Source organism: Sceloporus occidentalis, unplaced genomic scaffold (assembly GCF_023333645.1).
Source record: "Sceloporus occidentalis isolate IW3139 unplaced genomic scaffold, rSceOcc1.0.p SCAF_2, whole genome shotgun sequence".
Taxonomy (NCBI): domain Eukaryota; kingdom Metazoa; phylum Chordata; class Lepidosauria; order Squamata; family Phrynosomatidae; genus Sceloporus; species Sceloporus occidentalis.
The window spans coordinates 169,604,202-169,625,488 of NW_028316982.1; the positions used below are offsets into that span (position 1 = coordinate 169,604,202).

Below are 21,287 nucleotides of genomic sequence, written 5' to 3' on the forward strand. Positions count from 1 at the left end.
GTGGTATGATAGATGTGTTCTTTCTTGAATTGAATCTCCTTGAGGTTAGCTGCTCTGAAGGACAGCTTCTGCTTGGATGAAGTTTGTGTTTTTCCATCAATTTGGTGCATCAGCACTCTGGAGGCAAAGTGGTCCTCTAGTGGACCAGCTCTGTCTTCTTTGAAAAGAACATCAACAACTAGCACGCCACCGCCTATTCCCAAATAATTTTTAATGCATTAGGAGTTATTTCAACAGCATTCCGAACTGAGTACAGCTTAATTTTTGCAAACTATGTGAGAAATTAAACTAAAAGAGAATGCAGTTCCCTAATGAATAGCCACACAGAAAGTCATCAGTGGAGAACAAATGGAAATCCACATTCCAGTCTATTGACAATACATTTGAAAATCAGTTGAATAAATCAGTAGTTTAAAGTAAAGTATGGTCAGTTACTAGGGGAGAAAGCTGAACTCTCTCTCTCTCCCTCTCTCTCTCTCTCTCTCTCTCTCTCTCCCTCTCCCTCTCCCTCTCCCTCTGTCATACTTCCCACACTGAACTACTTGTTAACCATTTTGCTCCACATGAGCTTCTCTGATCAGGAGGAACTCTTACTTGAAATGAAAAAAAGTAAATAATAATAATAATAATAATAATAATAATGAGATGGATTTTGTTGGTGGGTCAGATGGGTGGGTGGCTTAGCTCTTCTCTTCTGGTGCAGCTCTTTAAACCTTCTTCCTCAGCAGAATGTCTAGCTGGCTGAGACCTTGTCATTTAATGATAGTTGCCTTACAAGTACAATGACCAGGGCTGAGAAATAAAAACAGACAGCAGGACATATTTCTGAAGGGCAGAAAGAATTCTTTATTCCCTGAGATCCACTGCCAGTCAGTGTAGAAGACAATACTCAGCTGGATGGATAAAGGCCTAATGCTGAATAAGGCAGATCCTATGTAGGATCTTAAAGGAAACCATATTTTATCTTTCTGGAAGGAAATTCAGCATTCCTCTGAGGCCTCAAAATGTTTCTTTCCTTCAGATAAATAAAAAAATTGTCACATTAGAATTTGGGTAAAATGAGGTACAAGCTTTGGCTAAGGCAGCGCTAGGTACTTAAAAAAAAGACTGTGCACATACACCCTCGATCATTAACTCACTCGCTCATGTGTACTCGCTTGTGCGGAGATACGGATGGGAGGAGGGAAGGAGTGTGATTGCACAAATGAGGAAGTGAATGATGGGGAAGAAGGAAAAGGGAATGCACATGCTTCAGTCAATGGAATCACAACAAAGACAACACAATGCTGATTGAGGCAAGGATGAGGGGAAAGGGTACAAACAGTAAAACAAACACAACACTCAGGTATGGGGGAGGAAGAGAAAAGGGGTAGCTTATTCTATCCCTTCATTGCTGTTCTTATGCCTGGGCAGTTTCATAAATGAAATAAAATAAAATGCACTTTTATTTTTCTTTCTCCATCATGTGTATGTACATTTACAATTCCATCCCTGTATTGTCACATATTTTAATTATGTTTTTATTATTTTAAATTTTTTATAGTTGGGAGGGAGGGTTAGGGTTGGGGTCTCGTGGTTTTCTTGTTGTTTTTATTACTGTGTATTGTATCAATCATGTTGTTACCTGCCTCGATCCCCAAAACGGAAGAGGCGGGATATAAATAAATATTTCATTCATTCATTCATTCATTCATTCATGCCTTCCTCCCTCACAGTGGGAGCAAAGGGGGAAAGGAACTGGATGAAGAGACAGGGTGGTCATTAGATAGGTGAATCATAATGGCTATTGGCTGCTAGGTTGATTCATGCTGGGAAGAGGAAAAAGAGAGAGTGGAGGAAATGTGTGAACAGTTGTGCTGGTGTCACTTTGAAGTGCTTCATGTGTGGATTCACTGGGATTGTTGCAGAGTCCCTGCAGACCAGAAAAATGCAAGCTAAGATAAATTAATTTTGTCAGTGTAGAAGCGTCCTAGGACTCCAAGAGACTATGGATTGAATCAGCCATGGAAATCCATTGGGCAGCCTTGGGCCTGTCACTGTCTCTCAGCCTCAGAGGAAGGCAACAGCAAACCTACTCTGAATAAATCTTGCCAAGAAAACCCAATGCTAAGGGTTGCCATAGTCAGAGTTAACTTGAAAGTATGTAACAACAGGAAGTTATATATTTAGTTTTCACATTAATAGCTCCTGTATTAATACATTTAGTCATGAACAGCTTTCAGTCTAATACCTGGACAGCATTAGGCGATACAATGTGTGAAGTTTTCAGAAGATTAGCATGCTCTCCAACGTACACCAGAGTCACTTCCAGGTGAAACTCCCACTGTAATCTTCCAGAAAGGATGGCTCCTTGCTTAGGATTCCAGCACCTCCACCCTTGTCCACTCCATCCTCCTCACTACCCCATAAAGAGTTAGCAATGACTCAATGAGTGTGCTGACACCTCCATGGATGTTTTTGGTCCCATCACCACTGACAGAGAGGTTTTCCTCAGGATTTTTTTTTTTAAAAAATACAGTCAGCCCTCCATATCCACTGCCTTTTTTTATCCATGGATTCAAGCATCTATGGCTTGAAAATATTTTCAAAATATAGAAATTCCAAAAAGCAAACCATGATTTTGTCATTTTATATTAGGGATACCACTTTACTATGCCATTGTATTTAATGGGACTTGAGCATCCTCAGCTCTTGGTATCCACAGGGGCTCCTGGAACCAAACCCCAGCAGATACCAAGAGCCCATTATATCTGCAAAGCCTGATTTGTCTCAACCCATGGGTACTATAAACTTGTGTATCAGTAGAACAAGACTGCATTTCAGATGGATAATAACACATCTGCACACACCAAATATACTGGCCTCCCGCTGTACTCACGCCAGAGACTCCTGACGATGCAAAGCCCAGTCCCTGAATAGAGTAAAAAAGTTCCTCATTTGCTCTGGATCTTCCCAGAAGATCTGCAGCCTTCTGAAATTCTGGGTGGCTGTTTAAAACATGGCCCACTGTGCTATGTGGTGCAGCTGCCACTGCTGCCCATCACTCTCCCTGATGTCAGAATAAGGTATCCAGCCATGTGACCAATGATGGGCATCTCATTTTTAACCCAAAGCAAGTGAAGTACAGCAGTGGCAGCCATGCTGGTGGGCAGAGGGACGCTTATGCGAACAACTACTAGGAAGGTTATCGCATGGGGGCAAAACTGTCCCCCGATGTGTTCTAACGAGCATGAGCGCGGGCGCGCACGGAGCGTGATGGGAACCTGATGGGGCCCAGAACGCTAGTTTACCGCACGGTGGAACGCTGCTGCTGCCGCCGGCGTTCCCATCGGGTTCCTGATGTGTTCCAGGAGGCGCCATTTCTGGGAACAGTTTCAAAAGCATTCCCAGAAATGGCGCCTCCTGGAACACATCGGGAACCCGATGGGAACGCCAGCAGCAGCGGCGGCATTCCACCGTGCGGTAAACTAGCGTTCTGGGCCCCATCGGGTTCCCATCACGCTCCATGCACGCCCGCGCTCGTGCTCATTAGAACACATCGGGGGACGGTTTTGCCCCCATGCGATAACCTTCAATGTATCAGAATGGAGGGACTCAGGCAATGCAGGGAGATCAGGGAAGTTTCAGGGCCAAGATACTTTGGGCTGCCCCCAGAGTATCCTGGCCTGTGCAGACACCACCTCAGTTAAGGACACTGACTCCCTGAAAATATTAAGGTCTCTTTTACACCACAAAGTTATACCACTTTGATACCACATTAACTGCCACTCCACATTATAGAATCTTGGGATTTGTAGTTTCATGTGGTATTTAGAATTCTCTACCAGAGACATCTAGTGCCTTTAAAAAATTCAGTTTGCAAAACTGGGAGGTTTGTAACCATATGGAATCATTTGGTTGTACGTTTTAAGATTTGAAAGTTGTACATATGCAAAGAACTCTTAAGCATAAAAATACTGAAATATGTGAAAGAAATATTGTCATGTTATCATATTTTCTTCCTTTGAAATAAACTGGTATGTAGGACAATGAGATGAATAGAAGGTAAAGACGTTGAAAGGTTTTATTGTTCTAGATTCCTCTAAGCATTGAACACGAATGCAGCAGGGACAAGTTTATTTTCTTCCCAAAATGGCACTGTAGATACTTCCTTTCTTGAATTGAATCTCCTTGAAGCCAGCTGCACTGAGCAGTGCATTGTACTCAGATGGGGTCCGTTCTTTTCCTTCAGTATGAAGCAGCATCATCATGGAGTGAAGGTGGGCTTCTAAGGGTCCACTTCTGTCCTCGTTGAGAAGTATTTCCACTATTAACACTCCACCACCTGTTCCAAAATATATTTCACTGGTTTATGAAAGAGAGCATATTGTTACTTATTTTAAGAGCATTTTGAGGAGTAAAGGTTAATTTTTCTAAGCAACCATGGATCAGGAGTTCAAGTTAAAAGAAAATACAGTTTAACCTGAATGGCACTGACATATAGAAAGGTATATGATGTAAACAACACAGTGCTGAATAATAATTAACAGGCCATTTCTTCTATTTAGGGAAGCAGTCCAATGTATGAACCAGGAACTTGCACAATATATTGGTATCAACATCCAAAATCACAGAATTTTAATCACAAAAGGTGCTGCAAATTTCCAGACTGCATACAGGGCCCAAGATGTAGGTAACGGTGAGGGATGCACAAAACAAGTACAAGGAAAGAAAAATAGCCTAAATTGTGGACCATATTTGACGATGTTTATGTAAAGATTCTCTCCATATCTTTACCCAGAAGTCAAGAATTTATCAGATTTGCTGGAACCTGTGAGGAGAAATATTCAAATTAATGAGCTGTGGGCTCATGTTTTTCTCTAAAAGGAAGAGGGAAAGAGCATGCTTGTATGGGAAACTCTAGGGAACGTTCTGGGAACCCAATGGGAACAGAACACATTTAAGTATACCACATGTATGTGTTCCCATCGGGTTCTCAGAACATTTCCAATGTGTTCCACACGTGTTCCAGGGAGGGGACGGTTTAAATGTGTTCCCAGCGAGCTGTAACGTTCTCAGAACGTTCCACAAGAGGTCTGTGCAGTATTCTTCCGTTCTCAAATCCGTTCTCTCATTCCTCCGTCTCCTGATTGGCTGAAAGAATGACAGGCAAGGAGGCAGGCAGGCGAGCGACTGCAGTGAGGGAAGGTGTGTGTGTGTGTGTGTGTGTGTGTGTGTGTGTGTGTGTGTTTTAAGGGGAAAAGAAGGAGGGTGGGAAGGAAGGAAAAAGGGAGGGGAGGTGGGACAAGGGAGAGAAGAGGAAAGGAGAAAAAGAGAGAGAAAGAGAGAGGGAAGGAGAAAATGGAAAGAGGGAGAGAGAAGGAAGGCTAAGCAGCGAGAAAGAGAGTGAAGGAGGAGGGCAAAACAGAGGGAAAAGAGAGAAGGAAGGGAAGGAGGGGACCAGGGCAGAGAGCAAGAGGGAGAAGGTCTGGCTGCTTCTGCGGGGGCCTCTGGTGTCGTGTCCAGCAGGGCTCCTGTGCTGTCAGCCTGCAGGAGACAGGGATGCCAGAGATGCCCAGGACCTTCTCCTCCTTCCCTCCAGGAGGGAAACCACAAAAGCTCCTCTGTTTGGAGCACCACACAAAAGCAAGCAAACAACTCCCAGAATTCCATAGCAAAAAGCCAGACAAAGAGTTAAAGCGGGGAAGGAAGCTCACATGCGTTCTCATCACGTTCCCATCACATTCCACTTTCCTCAATGCGGTAATATCCGTTCCCAGAACGTTCCATCTCGGAACGTTCTGAGAACGATATGCGATAATCTTCTCACGGACTTGCATTTTTAAGAAACTGGTATGAGGTATGCACTCTCAAGAAGTACAAGAGCCAAATTCATTTGATTCTCCCCTGGCATTTTCTCTGGATTGCTGAAGACTGTCAACCAAGAAGAGAAATAATGGAACATTTGCACTATCTGGAATAATAATAATAACAACAACAACAACAACATCACCCAAGAATCATCCCTCCTCCTTTGGGGGGGGGGGGGTCCTTTTTTATATTAGTGCTATCCCGCTGGAAATTGTGAGTACAGTCAGCCTTTCATATCCACACATTCTGTACCCATGGATTCAACCATCCACGACTAAAAAAAACCACTTTAAAATATATAAATTGTAAAAAGGAAACCTTGATTTTGCCATCTTATATAAGAGACACCATTTTACAATGTTATTGCATTTAACGGGATATCCCCTGGAGGTCCTGGAACCAAAGCCCAGCCAAGGGGTTATATATACCAAGGGCCCACTGTATAATCAGGGGTTTTAGTGGATATAAAAAGTGAATGCATGAAGAGGACAGTGATGCCATGAGAACAAGCCCCATGCCCAACAGTCCCATCTCTGTGGGAAGGAAGTTCAGACTTTTGAACACCCAGCATGATCTCATGTTCCACCTACAACCTTTGGAGCAGGCAAGCCTAATGTGAATGACTCTACTCCCCCCTTCACATGTTCATTTTGAACACTAATTGCTGCTCCGAAGCTAGGAATCACCTGCCAGAGGAGAGCCGCCACATTTCCACCCTTACAGCCTTTAAGAAGGCCCATAAGATGGATCTCTTCCGGCATGCCTTCCTAACTTAGGCGCATTACAGACCGCCCCTTTGGGGCGGCCTGTAGGCGCGCCTTTCCCCGCCGGATCGGGGCCTCAGTGGCCAGAACGGCAGCCGCTGAGGCCCCGATCCGCTGCTTTCTGGGCTGCAGGGAAGCAGCAAAAGGCCCCTTCCCCGCAGCCTGGAAAGGGGTGTCCTTGGGGCTTCAAGCCCCAAGGACACCCCGTGGCGGCGGGGAGGAGGAGAAAGGGGCCGCTTGGCACATTAGCAGTGTGAAGGCTGCGCCCAGCGACGCAAACCAGGAAGGAGCTCCAAAACAAAGCTCCTTCCCGCTCCGTGCAAAGGGCGTTTGGAGGCGGCATGTTCATGACGCCATCATGGTGGCGGCCGTGTGGAATGGCCGCCGCCATTTTGTACACGCAGAGCGCGTACTAGGGTTGGGGGGTGCAGAAGCACCACCCCTTCCTAACCCTGGTACGCGCTCCACGCATACTTTCATGGCAGTGTGTAACCCGCCTAAGTTTCCCCTCACTGAATATGAATATGATTACATGTATGTGACCGTTAATTGTGCTTCTTTCTCTCCGCCAAATTTTCCCCCAATTTTAGCCATTTGTAATGTAACGTATTATATTGTTTATTAATATCGTTTGTTTTAGCACAGGGATGGGGGATTGGGAAAGGGATTATTTTGAATCTGTTTGTATTTATTGTTGTAACCTGCCCAGATTCCCTGTGACTGGGCGGGATATTATTATTATTATTATTATTATTATTATTATATAATTGAAATCTCAAGGAGAGTGGCAGTCTGCACTAGGCAGGCAGGCTGGGGGAATCTGGACATGTTGTCAGTGGTGTGGGATAACGGGAATTACCTAGATCTGGAAAACCACATAGCTCATCCCTGCTTTACAGGAAGCTGTTTGGGCCTAAATCTAAACTAGGAACATTGTAGTCCAAAAATGTAAAAGCTCTGAATTCCAGGAATACACAGAAGATTCTAAAGAGAGTATTACTGTAGAATTAATAATCTCACATGCCATACTGACTCTTCTGTTTGAAAAGACAAGCCACGCAGAAAGAAAATGAAAAGAATGGCCAAATATATCACCAGATTGTGACTTTTACTCCTATAATTATTGCTTCAGTTTTTGAGATACAGACACATACTGGAAATTCCAGTAAGTTTTAGGCTTTACCCCCTCCTTTCCTGAGTATTTTTGTTCCTACCGCAAATTACTTTTTTAAAAAAAATACTTTCTGATTTGCCAGTCTTCCTTTAATTCCCTTCTTCTGCATGTTTTAAGTTAGATGAGCAGTGCTCTATGTTTGCTCACATGCACATACCAGCACACATCCACATGGATGGAGAAGGGAGGAAAAAGAGTAGCCATAGGTTTGCAGAGTGGTCTCTGTGTGTGAGGAAGAGAGAGCCATTGGGAAAAGGGGAAAGGGTAGGAGAAAGAGATCATCAGGGGCCCCTCTTCAGTTTAAAAAGCTAGAAGGCTCCTGTGTTAGAGAATATCGCACAGGCCCCTGGAATGGGGCTTGTGCATTACAAAAGGGTCCAGGATGGGGCCGGAATGAGCGGGGGACGCATTTTACCGCACACAGTAAGTCCCTGTTCCATTCCGTTTCCTTCCATTCCTTCCCCCATCCATCCCACAGGAGGCGATTTTTGAGAACTGTTCAGCAAGCATTCTCAAAAATTGCCTCCTGTGGGACGGATGGGGAACAGAACGGGGACTTTTGTGTGTGGTAAAATGCATCCCCTACGTGTTCCACACTCGTTCCCAGACCCTTTCGTTCCATCCCCAATCCGGCCCGGTGCAATAAACTTCGTTGTCTGTTGAGTGCAAGGATGGGGGCAGGTGGTCTTCTTTAGTACAATATTTAATAAGAGAAGACCATGAATTTTATTTTATTTTTTGTTTAAGACTATATCTATGAGGAAACAAAAAGAAGCAGTCTAAACAGATATTAAATAGAGCTGATGAAGTGGGCATTAGTTATCAGTCTGAATGAGCCCTTAGAAAGACAAGTGAAAGACACAGGGGAGAGTCTAATTTTTCAAAATAAAATAAGAAGGTGAGAGGGTGAACAACGTAAAACTAGCTATGTTGTTTTTAACCCATTCTGGATTCAGTGCCTGCAATGTGCCTAACGTGCTCCATTCAACTGTCCTTCACATACAGCAAAAAGCTGCCTTGGCCATACCACCTAAAACAGGAGTTCACATACCAGGTTTGCAGAACTTGTATAGGCTGGTTAGCAGACGGACACATTTCTCATCATTCCAGTCATGCAAGATTCTTGACAAGACATACAGGTCAGCTTCAGGAACTGGGTCTTTAAAAAAATCCCCTGCAGTGAAATAGGATTCATGAAGCATATAGAGTAACAAATACTTAACTGGCTCAAAAATTACAAGTAACATAAACTGCTGAGAATTCTGTGATGGGTCTATCTAAACCAGTAGGATACCATCCATGTGGTCACTGCACATATTGCATTCACACAACTAAAATGACAGAATTTGTAAATTGCAATGACCAACAATGATATAAACTAACTCACTTTCACACATGCAATACTAGTTTTGTGATCTATGCTATTCAATGTACATGCAAGAAACTTTTTGTGGGGAGGACCACAAGACAGATAAAACATAGAATAGGGGAACACCTCTCTAATCTAAAAAATGGAAGAGTGGGAGCTCCCTTAGTTGGTCATTTTGTAGAAATGCAACATTCTACATCTGATTTCTGGCTTTGGGTAATAGAAAAAAAGAATTTATAATAATAAATAATATGTTTTAAGAAATATGAGATAGAATGGATTCTAAGACTGAAATCCTTGGTGCCTGCAGGTTTAAATGGAGATTTGGACCAGCAGTCTTTAATTTGAATGAAATAGAGAATGTATATATTAGAGCATATGTATGTATGATCGTAATATGATGACATGAATAGAATGAGCAAACATCTAGGGAGATTGATATGTCCCTATGTCCTATCCCAAGACATATCATTGGTTATGTCTTCCAAAGTCATCTGGAATATGTATACAATCACCCCTCCATTTTGCAGACTTGAAGTCACGATCTCGATTATTCACAGAGTGCTGCAGTGTCTTATGGTCCTGTATTTTGGACAGTGTCCACAACTCCATTGATTTCTTTTGAACGGTATATATATATAACTTTGTTTAGAACTATATGGATATTTTTAAATCACAGTCTGAAGAGTGTTGTCCTAACCTTTTTAATATTTTATCTGAAGCGTATTTATATTTGTTTTCAGTTCCTGAGGAAGGCCTAGTGTGACCAAAATGTATAGGGATTTTAAACACTGAAAAAACTGTTGATCACATAGAGCTAATATTCTTTCTGACAAGGTATACTGTGAAGATGAACAAAGATGAACAAAGACTATTTACCTTCATGGAATGTAATCCGGTGTTCTTCTGATGACACATAATGCTTCTTTGCTGTTTCTATTACTTTAGGTAGGTCAAAAATGGTCACAGTAGAATTGGGATATAATGACACACATTCCTTAGCCAAGGCACAACCACCTCCTAAAAGGAAAAATAAAGGGAAAAAATGAAAAATTTGTGCATCCCAAAGTTTCTTTCAAACATTCCTACTACTTACTGATAGTTCACATTAGTTCAGAGGAAGTTTGCCATTGCCTTCCTCTAAGGCTGAGAGAGTGTGACTTGCCTAAGGCCATCCAGTGTTTTTCTATGGTCAATTAGGGATTCACACCCTGGTCTCCTAGAGTCCAAGTTCAACTTTTTAGTTTACATAGATTATTGATAGATTATTGAATTACTGAACTAGTTTGAGAGTTGCACTAGGACTCCAGGACACCAGTGTGTGAATCCCTAATTGACCATAGAAACACACTGGATGGCTTTAGGCAAGTCACACACTCTCAGCCTCAGAGGAAGACAATGGGAAACCCCCTTTGAACTGATTTTGTTAAGAAATCCATTGATCAGTTAGCCATAGGATCACCTTAAATTGGAAATGATTTGCACAGAACAACAACAACAACAAGGGCTACAGGTTATTGAGCAGATTAATAAACCAAGGAGGGCAACTTGTCACCCATGGACCAAATCTGGCCTGCAAAGGCTAGATCCATCCTGCTAGAGGCTCTGGGTACACCCTCATCCAGGCCTCAAGCCAGCAAAGAGGAAAATCATCAATAATCTTTCATCAATCTGTAATTGGAGAAAATCACAATCCCCATATACACCACTCTCTCTTTCAGTCAGGCAGGAGAGACTTGTAAAACGGGTAGCTGTCAGGCAATATCTGCAAATGCTGACAAAGTCCAGCTAACAATTAACAGATCAGTTGAGAACATTTTGCTCTACTTCCTCCCCTGTATATAAGAAGAGAAAGAGGAGTAAAACTTTCTCAAACTGCCTTGCAAGGAACAGGAGGCTGAAAGCCAAGATTCTGACCCAAAACACCAAATGGAAAAAGGCCCACTTAAAACTTTGGCCATTGTAGTGAGTGTGACACCTGAAGAATGGTACACAGTTCAATGAGTTCTGCAAGTCATGACCTATACATCTATGGAGACCTGTATAATTTACATCATGCAGACACTCAGATGTTGTTAGAATGTAGCTCCCAGCACTCCTCACCACTGATTATGCTGGCTAAGACTGATGGGACTTGCAGTTGAACAACATCATGATTCCTACCTCTGTGCTAGTTAGAACTATTGGCAAAATATTGTTTCTCTATCTTCTTGTTCAAAATAGCTAGATTATTTTATGCCTGTGGCCACAGTTACTGCAAATCACTCTTTTTCCAGATTGCTTTTCACGTACCATGGCAAATGAGAAAGAGCAATACAACGGTAAAAAGAAATGTGCAACAGCGCTTTCCAATGAGGCTTTTATTGGCGTGCATAAACATTGAAAAGTCTATGTTCCTCCCTGAGGGAAGGAAACAAAGAAAGAACTAGAGCTTAAAATGCAAGGTTACACAACTGAGCACAGAAGTTAGAATTGTACACATTGTATTCCCTATTGCCATGTATGGCTCTGAGAGCTGGACAGTTAAGAAGAATAGGAGGAAAATCAACTCATTCTAAATGTGGTGCTGGAGAAACTTGTTAAGGATTCCATGGACAGCCAAAAAACCAAACAAATGGGTCCTGGAGCAGATCAAGCCAGAAATCTCCCTAGTAGCCAAGATGAAAAACTCAGGTTGTCATACTTTGGACACATCATGAGAAGGCATGAATCATTGGAAAAAACAGTAATGCTAGGAAAGGTAGAGGGAAGTAGAAAAAGAGGAAGGCCGCATGCAAGATGGATGGATTCTATTAAAGAGGTCATGAGTATGAGTTTGTACAAGTTGAGCAGAGCAGTGGAGGACAGAGGGTCTTGGAGATGTCTCATCAGCAGGGTTGCCATGGGTTGAGATCAACTCGAAGGCAATTAACAACAACAAAGTGGAGTACATGTTTGTATGTCTATTATGATATTTAACAAAATAGCCCAAAAGAACAGCTTGCTTAAGTACTGAGATTCCAGTACTTAATGCTTATGTGGAGTGTTGGTGCTGACTCTGCTTGTTTGGACTACGTCACTGGTCATGAGTTGGGAACCCAGGTGACCAGAAAGTGATGAAAGGGACCTCCAGGCAGGTTAGCTCTTCCCCCTTCTCTCTATCTTTCTTTCTCTCTTCATAGATCCCTTCACTTCTTTTTGAAATTCTGCTTCTAGCCAGAGTTATCCATACTAACAAAGGCTTGCTATTCTTTTTTTTCCCCTAATGCCTCTTGGCAGCTTCCTTCCTTTCTTGCATACAATAAATTGTGCTTGTTTTTCATTTTGAATACACTAATTTTTCAGTTCTAATCTAAAAGAGATGGGAATATCTATCTTATTGGTCTATAAAATGCATATGATCGCAAGATACCAATAGGGGATACCAATAGGGGTAAAAATGTGGTACACTTACCTCCTACATCACAAATGAGTGGGAAACAAGAAAGATCAAATGCAGACATCACTTCGTTGCCATTCAGAACCCAAACAGAATTCATGGTGTCCAAAAACTTTTTCATATCCTCTTTTGATCTATCAATTCAAAATCAGATAAACAGACAATTAGCTGGAAACACAGTATGGTTTGTAATTTAGAGCTTGATTCACAACCATGTTGCACTATACTTTCATAACTTGGCCTTGAAACTGTACAGCCCACTTGCTTTGTGACTTTTGTGCTGCTTTGTGACTAGGGGAAGCAGTTTCAACAGTTCCAAAGAAATTAGCATGTTCAGTTAGCACAGAATTCTGTCTGCCTGTATGGGTGGGGAATCAGAGAAGGGACATGAAGTTTATTTCTCACAGCATCATTTTGCTACAGTTGTTATATCATTTCTCTAACGGCCATCAAAATAAGAAGTTGGAAAACAAATTTTAAAAATGAGATGGTGCTGGAAGCTCTGTAACCAGAAAGAGGGAAATGGTGCAATACCCTTTGCTTGGCCGCTATTATCTGGAGGAGTGTCTTTTTATTTTGTTCCATGACAGAGACGTGACAGCTCCCACTTAAAAGAATAACAGACTGTTTTAAGGATGGGGGAAAGTTAAGAATGTGACCTTCTGAAAAAATTCAGTGAATAAAACAAGGCAAGTGCATGGGAAACACTTTAACTGAAAAGGCCAGCAAAGTCTGCTCGCTCAAGACGGTCTCCCTGACTGAGGACTGAAATGTCAGGATTATAATCATTGTAGTTACTTAGAGTAGGTAATCCTATAGAAACAGGTCTCTTGAAGGCTTAAAAGAGAGCGGATTACCATATATACTCGACAATAAGTCGACCTCATGTTTAAGTCGACAGGTTTTGGGGCCAAAATTATGGATTTTTATATGATCCGTGGATAAGTCAAGGGTAAAACTTAGGGGCATGTAACGAAGGATCTAAATGATGAAGCAAAGGAAAACAATGCCAAAGAACTTACAAAATTCCAGCAGACATAACTGTGCTCACTTTAAAAGCTGGATGGATGAGGGAATAGAGGGAAGTCAGTGCTTCCAGGACAAATTACACTCATGCCTTTCACCAGGAGATGGTTCCCTTTTCTAAAATGAGAGTTAAAGTACAGTACCTACATTGACCCATGGATAAGTTGACTCAGGTTTTTTGGGTCAATTTTTTGACCTTAATTTCTAGACTTATACATGAGTATATACAGCCCTTGCACTTTGCTCTGCTGAGGTTTTCAAATATCCAGTTTAGCTGGATTTCTACCCCGCCAGCAATTAAAAAGCATGTTTGTTGTACTGCAGTAAGTAGTAAGAATTTGTTTACTCCCCAGGTACCATGACAAATAAAGTGGCATAGTGATTCAGTGCTTATTGCTAAAGAATGAAACAATCTGATTATTCAAAAGGAATATGAAATTTATCCACCTTAAGTTACATTTTACTCTTTTAAGGCAGTCACTATACTCAAAATCATAGTGGTGTTGTTTCTTTTCTTTAGTACATGGTGGCAAAGGAACACTCTTAAGGAAATAGGAACACTACTGTGTACACTATATTTTTTCGTTGGCTGGTCACATAGACCAGTGGCTGAGGGAATCACTCTGGTCCCCAGGCATTAGAGTGTTGTCCCATTCTGTAGGACCCACAATTATTTGAGGGAGGGATTTTCTCCCAAATGCCCCATCCACTCCAGAGGACATGTGAGTAATTTTGCCCTATTTGGGGCCTTTCCGGCTGTCTTCCCAGCTGTGGGGAAGCATAAAATAGCATGGATGGACAAAATAATGACAAAATTTCCCTGCACTCTCTAGGATGCATACGGGGGGGTGGGGGGGTGGGAGGGAAGAAAAGATTCTGCACAAAATTTGGGAACTGCACAAAATTAGGCAGACCCCAAAAATGGTTTTGAAGGCCATTCATCCCTGACCTAGACTGTACCCAAGAACTAATTTTTCCTTTTTGAGCTTAAGTACATGAGAAATATTTTACAAAGGACCCAGTTTCATTGACTTCAATAAGAAAGTTAGGCATACTGTTCTCAGAACCAATATCTCAGAATGCCTGCCTATGATTGTACTGTACTGTTCTCTTATGCTGGGTCTAAATCCATTGGTGTGTTATTGTTGTTTTATTTCTGTTATCATAAGACAAGATTAAAGCTGAAATTCTGAATAAATTCTCACCCATGTTTTTAACACCTTATTTATAATCCATTTGATTTCTTTTATATCTTTTACTATCTCCTTGACATTCTTGTTTTCTTTTGAAACAAACAATATGCAAGTCACTTAATTTTTGTCATTCAGTCCAAATTTTCCATTAACCTGACCTTTACATAGTCCATTTTATAAGTTAACTTTCTTCATGGAGAAGTGAGGGGAAAAGTCACTGTCTTTTCTCTGCAATGGCCTTCCTAAAAATGTGGCAGCCCACCTAACAAAAAAGGCTGACTACACAGTTGACCAGTGAAGGGAGAGCATTACTATGTAGTGGTCATATGAATCAGTCTGTATGTTTCTTTTAGGAAAGGTTTAATCTGAGAAGAAACAACCAGTGCTATCCCTTATTTGAAAGGTAAGAAACACAGCCCAAAATGCTCTTCTTACCTATAAAAACCAGCAAATATATCATTGGATGGACTGGCATATATTTTCTCCATTTGGTTTTTTCCTTCCCTGAAAGAGAACATTTGTTTTAATTAAGGCAACACAAATATAATTTAATCCACATCACACAATTCCAGCAGTTTGATGGTGATTGAATTGCCATGACTATGGAATCCTGGGATTTGAGTTTGGGGATGCATGTAAGATTCTAGTCCACTCCCCTGAACTACAGCTCTGTAGAAGACAGCTCTTATATATCTCGCCAAACTAAACAGCCTGGATGCCATGAGATGTGTCATGGCAGTTAAAATTATATTAAATGCTAGTTAGTTAAAGAGAGTGTATAAAGGGACAAAAAGAAACTGCCATTTTGAAATAAATTGAGCAAAAAATAGTGAACTTCAAAATCTGAAACATTTTATAGTGCACCTGAGCTTACATGTCTCTAAGAATCAGATGTGAGGCAATGGATGTGCTGTTTTTAGGAGTACTATGTTGTTTGTCTTCAATTACACTTTGCTGGAATATCTATATCTTTATCTTTGCTGGAATATCTAATTTTACCAGACAGTGCTCCCCTAAACTCCCTTGAACTGCTCCTGAAATTTCTCCCCACCTAGGAAAGTGATCTCTACAAATACTATTGCAAATGACTAATCAAACACCACAAAAAGATCAAAATACCGAAGCTTGTAACTGTAGCATATTTGCAGCTTAAAGACATGATTTGTACAGAAGTATAGCAACTGTTAAAGCTCCTGAATTTATAATTAGAATGGCTAGTATTCGGTACTGCAGTTACAGATTCATAACCTAAAGTTATATGTCTATAACTGATCTCTTAACTTAGAAAAATCTCACTTCAATCCACCTTAAGAACCAGACACTAGATCAGTCAAGGGGGATCCATTAGGCTTCCAACCAGCACACAAGGAAAAGGATGTTTCCTCCACCACACTTCCTGCCAACAAGCAAGGGTACAACAGTCAGAAGCAGGACCTGTCTCACAAGTCCTTGTCACAGCCTTGCTCACTGGTGGAAGGGTGGTGGAAATGTCATCTTCCTTGCACTCTGTTCAGAAGCTGAATGGATCTCCTTCACTCAGTTCAGCCGCTGGCTCTGAAGGTGAGCTGGGGGGGGGGGGGGGTGTCAGGCCAGGAGATGTTACTATCATATATACTCAACTATAAGTCAATTTCATGTATAGAGGGCAGATTTGGGGCCAAAATTATGGATTTTGATATGACCTATGGATAAGTCAAGGGTAAAATGTAGGGATATATAACAGGATACAAAGGATGAAGCAAAGGGAAACGATGCTTACTTACTAAATTCCAGCAGGTATAATTGTTTGTGCTCTCACTAAATGCTGGATGGATGAGAAAATAGATGGATGGGGGGTCAGTGCTTACAGGACAAGTTACACTCTTGCCTTTCACCAGCGGATGGTTCTTTTGTAAACAAGAGTTAAAGTACAGAGAGGGGTAGTGATTTGAGCCATTGAGATAAGATTCTTGAGACCAAGGTTCGAACCCCAGCTCAGAAACCCTGGGTGACATTGGGCAAGTCACATTCGCTCAGCCTCAGAAAATGGAATTGGCAAACCCCTTCTGAAGAAACTTGCCAAGTGATAGGGTTGCCTTAGGACACCATAAGTTGGAAATGACCTGAAGACACACAACACACACAAAAAGGACAGTATAGTGGACCCTTGTTATACGTTGGGGTTTGGTTCCAAGATCCCCCATGTATAACAAAATCTGTGTATGCTCAATTCCCATTAAATATAATGACATAGCAAAATGGTGTCCCTTATAAAAAATGGAAAATCAAGGTTTGATATTTGAAATTTATACTTTTTTGGAACATTTTCAAACTGTGTATGCTTGAATGTGTGTATAAGAAATCAGTGTATAAGAAGGGCCGACTGTACTTACATTGACCCATGAATAAGTCAACTTACTTTTGGGGGTCAATTTTTTGACTAAAATTTTTAGACTTATACATGAGTATATACAGTAAGTAACTAAGTAGCCAGTCTAAGATACTGGCAATACATTTAAATGTAGTTAGCAGCTGACATTTAATACTTTTTTTTCCTGAAAATAATGAATGCTCTTCCCCTGCAATATTTTATTGTAAATAAATGTTCCTTATTAATATACAGACCTCCCCATCCCTTCTCACCTCACAGCATCTGTCATGTAGAGTACATTTGAAAAGCTGACTTCAGAGGAGTACATCATGCTAGGATACTGAGACTTGGGACTTGATTTTGCTAGGTAGAGATTTGAAACGTCTGTGTTTCCATAAAGAGCTTGCAGAATAGGAAAAGAGTAATGTTTTAACACCTTTGTAGACAACTTCCTTTTCTTCCTAGCTGTAACTGTTTACCTCTGTTTAACAAATATGTAATATGAACAACAGCAGCATACACACACCAATTATTGTGTTGATATCCAAACAATAGTTGATTATCCAAACTAATGCCACTTCTGTGGCCTTGGAGGGAGAGAAGAAGAGGCAATATCTGATGGATTTAATCCCTTCCCACACTGCCATCTCCTTTTCCTTTTGTGGCATGTCTTAATTAGATTGTAAACCTGAGGGCAGGGAACTGATGTTGTTTTTACTTGTAAAGTGACATGTACCATGATGGCACTATATACATAGATGGTGATTATTGATGATGATGGTGGTGGTGGTGGTGTAATGTGCCAAGAAAAGTGACAAGCAGACTTGAAACAATCAGAGGATTATCAACTGTTTGGACTGTAAAGATTATGATGTATTCAAGTTTAATCTCTAGAGAAAAAAATTAGAACAGGAAATGGGCACATGAATGCAATTTTGCAAAATCAAAGGAATAGCAGAAAACAAAAGAATGATGGCAGAGATGACAATCCAGCCCAACCATGGACAAATGTTTGCACATGTGCGTGCACACACACACACACACACACACACACACACACACACCTAAGAAGGAGCATGAATGTGAGACCAAGGTAAAGGCATGCAGATTGTACTGCCTCATTTAATTTTTTACAGTAAATTGTGTTAAAAATATATGCTGTTTTGGATGCGCTCTGCTGCGAGAAGTATTGCTAAAGTTTATATTAAGCTACCACTGCTTAGCTGATATTTTAAAACCACCTAACTTGCTTCCTCTTTCTGACATGATTACCTTCACCATCCTTCTTCTCCACTCTCAGGAGTTTTAAACCCACACAGGTCTCCAGAAGCCTCTCCATTCCCACATGGCTGGTGCCCAGGCGTTCAGCGATAGCTGCTGGGGTCAGGACTTCTCCCGACTCTCTTAGCAGATCAAATACTCCCAATTCAGCAGCAGTAAACATAACCTGGAAACACCAAGAGAAAAGTACAAAAAGAAAAAGTCACAGTTTGTACTAGAGGCAGGATATTTAAGGAAGACACACTTTTGAGAGATAAAGTATATGGCTTGTTGTTTTTACCTCATTCTATTATTTCAATTGACTCATCAAAAGAGTAAGAAGAAACACCCTCCCTCCAATTCTTCTGCTGTGATCCAGACCTCAGAAGGAGAGAAGATCTGCTGGACTTTCCCCCTTCCCCACTACCATTCCCTTCTCCTTTTGTATCTTGTCTCTTTAGATTGTAAACCTGAGGGCAGGGAAATGTCTAATTAACAATTTGTAAGCCGCTCTGATAGCCTTGGCTGAAGAGCAGGGTATAAGTAAATAAATATTATTATATTATATATTATCAAAGAGTTTTCAAGGTAGAAGGCATTCAGGAGGAGCTTCCATTACCTTCTTCTGCACAGTACTAACTCTTTCAGAGCTGCCTAAAGTGCCCCTGAAGAAAATTGATAGGAAGAAACTTAACACATTTGAAATGTGGCACTTGAGAGGTTCTACTGATACCATGGACTATTAAAAAGACAAATGAATGGGTCTTAGAGCAAATCATGCCTGAATTCTGCCTATAATAGCAATAGCAATAGCAAGTACATTTCTATACCGCTTATCAGTGCACTTAAGCACTCCCTAAGCGGTTTACAAAATGTAAGCTAATTGCCCCCAACAATCTGGGAACTCATTTTAGCGACCTTGGAAGGATGCAAGCCCGAGTCAAGCTTGCGCCCTTTTGTTGGTATTGAACTTGCAACCTTATGGTTTTGAGTGAGTGGCTGCAGTACAGGCATTTAACCACTGCACCACTAGGGCTCCTAGAAGTCAAGATGACTAAACTGAAACTGTCCATATCATGACATGACAAAAAACACGATAATGACAGGTAAACTGATTCTATCAAGGAAGCCATGACCCTCAGTTTGTATAAATTGAGCAGAGCAGTTGTTGACCAAGGCTCTTGTAGGTCTCCCATTAATAGAGGCCCTGTCTGCATGGGCTAATTAAACCAACCTCCCCCCATCCCTTCATCAGGAAGTCTGGATGACACATGGTCCAAACAACATCCAATACAGGGTATAACCCCTTACTAGGGAATAAAATAAGTCCCTTTTTGTTCCAGATCTTCCAGGAAGATCTAGATCTCCTTCATTCCAATGCCAGACATCTGTTTAAAATGTGTCCCCCTGGCTGGCATGTGTTGCTTGTTCTGAAGTTAGAATGAGTCACCCAGCCATGTGATCAATATTGGGCACCTTTTCCTGACATCAGAATGAGTGACATGCCAGGCAGCAGGTGCAACAGGCGGCAGAGCAGGACATGTGAGTCTAAAATGTCTTTAAATGTGAGAAAGTGACCAAGGCAAACTCTACAGCAGCATACAGCATGGACGTGAAGACAGGGTAGTATTGAGGAGCCAAAACTGGACATAGTCCTTCCCCCAAAAAACCTGAGAAACAGTCCCCTGTAAGTGTGTCAAACAGATACTTCTGCCCATCTAGAAGCACTACTGCCAAGGGCACATCTCTCATTTTCTTGAGTGTGTAGCCACTGGAGCTATATGTGTTGTTCAAAGCATACAAATGGAAGTCAAGAAGAAATACTGTAACAGAAAAAAGTATTTCTTAGAGATCTCCTGAGAATTACTCATAGCAGGTGATCAACAAAGATATTTGGAGATTGAGGTTGACTTTACAGCAGTTCACCCAAGGGATAAGCACATCTTTCCTACATGTCCTCAAGGAGCAACAAAAGTTTATCTATTTGGAATTCACAATACATTAAGCCTTTCTTAAAGAAATTACAATCAAATCTTCTCTGAAGATGCCAGCCACAGATGCTGGCGAAACGTCAGGAAGAAACTCTTCTAGAACATGGCCACATAGCCTGAAAAACCCACAAAAAAATTACAATCAATTACGTAATACTGAATGTGATATATTAATGCTACATCATTTTCATCAAAATAAAAACATTAAGACCAAATTTGAGCCAGACGCCAGCTGAAGTTTAATTCAAAGATTTTGCCCTGAAATGGTACTTCCATCACACCACACACATACATTAACAAATTAAATGTTTGAATATTTAATAAAATAAACATGGATCATACCTTTGAGATTATAAATCCAAATCCATGCTGTAATACAAGTTTGATATTTTCAAAACCTATTGTAGTCTCCATTGTTTTTCACTGCCCTTTCTGGAAACACTGCAGACTTCTTAAGCTGTAGAAACAAAATTATTTTGTTCAGGACACAAGACAGAGAAAAGGCAGAACCACTGAAAACTTTCTTTGCCTCAGCCTTCTTCCAAAAGGAAAATACTGCTCAAAATGAAGCAGTTGATGCAGGAGGGGAAATGCAGCACAGAATAGATACAGAGTTAGTACAGGAAGACCTGGCTGATCTAAATGAATTCAAGTCTCCAAGGCCAGATTACCTTCTTCCAAGGGTATTAAAAGAACTGGCAGACGTAATCTCAAAATCGCTGAAAATAATCTTTGAGAACTGCTAGAGAACAGAGGTTCCAGCAGAATGGGAGGACAAATGTTGTCCTCACATTTAAAAGTGGGGGGAGAGGGCCCTAATAAAAGAGGAGCCACCCAGGATGTCATCCTGACATCAATACCAGGAAAGATTCTAGAACAGATCATTAAACAG

At 41.2% G+C, this 21,287-nt stretch overlaps 1 protein-coding gene across 1 annotated transcript; it reads right to left on the reverse strand.

Annotated features, from left to right (window-relative positions):
* Nucleotides 1-4,115: 4,115 nt before the first annotated feature.
* LOC149319293 (acetylserotonin O-methyltransferase-like) lies at nucleotides 4,116-20,809 on the reverse strand. Its single transcript, XM_089508028.1, has 8 exons — nucleotides 20,738-20,809; nucleotides 18,417-18,591; nucleotides 17,417-17,546; nucleotides 15,230-15,298; nucleotides 12,591-12,709; nucleotides 10,037-10,177; nucleotides 8,840-8,962; nucleotides 4,116-4,324 (listed from the first exon to the last, which is right to left on the reverse strand). The coding sequence occupies exons 1-8, from the start codon at nucleotides 20,807-20,809 to the stop codon at nucleotides 4,116-4,118; spliced, it is 1,038 nt and encodes a 345-aa protein (XP_089364154.1).
* Between the last annotated feature and the right edge of the window lie 478 nt (nucleotides 20,810-21,287).

Bases quoted from the DNA above. Each gene is read 5' to 3' on its own strand.
- LOC149319293 (XM_089508028.1), bottom strand. From the start codon at position 20,809: ATGGAGACTACAATAGGTTTTGAAAATATCAAACTTGTATTACAGCAT. The intron at 8,963-10,036 runs GTAAATAGTCTT...ATTTCACTGCAG, and splicing joins CCGGATTACATTCCATGAAG to GGGATTTTTTTAAAGACCCA. The intron at 4,325-8,839 runs GTATGTGAACTC...ATTTTGGAACAG, and splicing joins ATACAAGTTCTGCAAACCTG to GTGGTGGAGTGTTAATAGTG.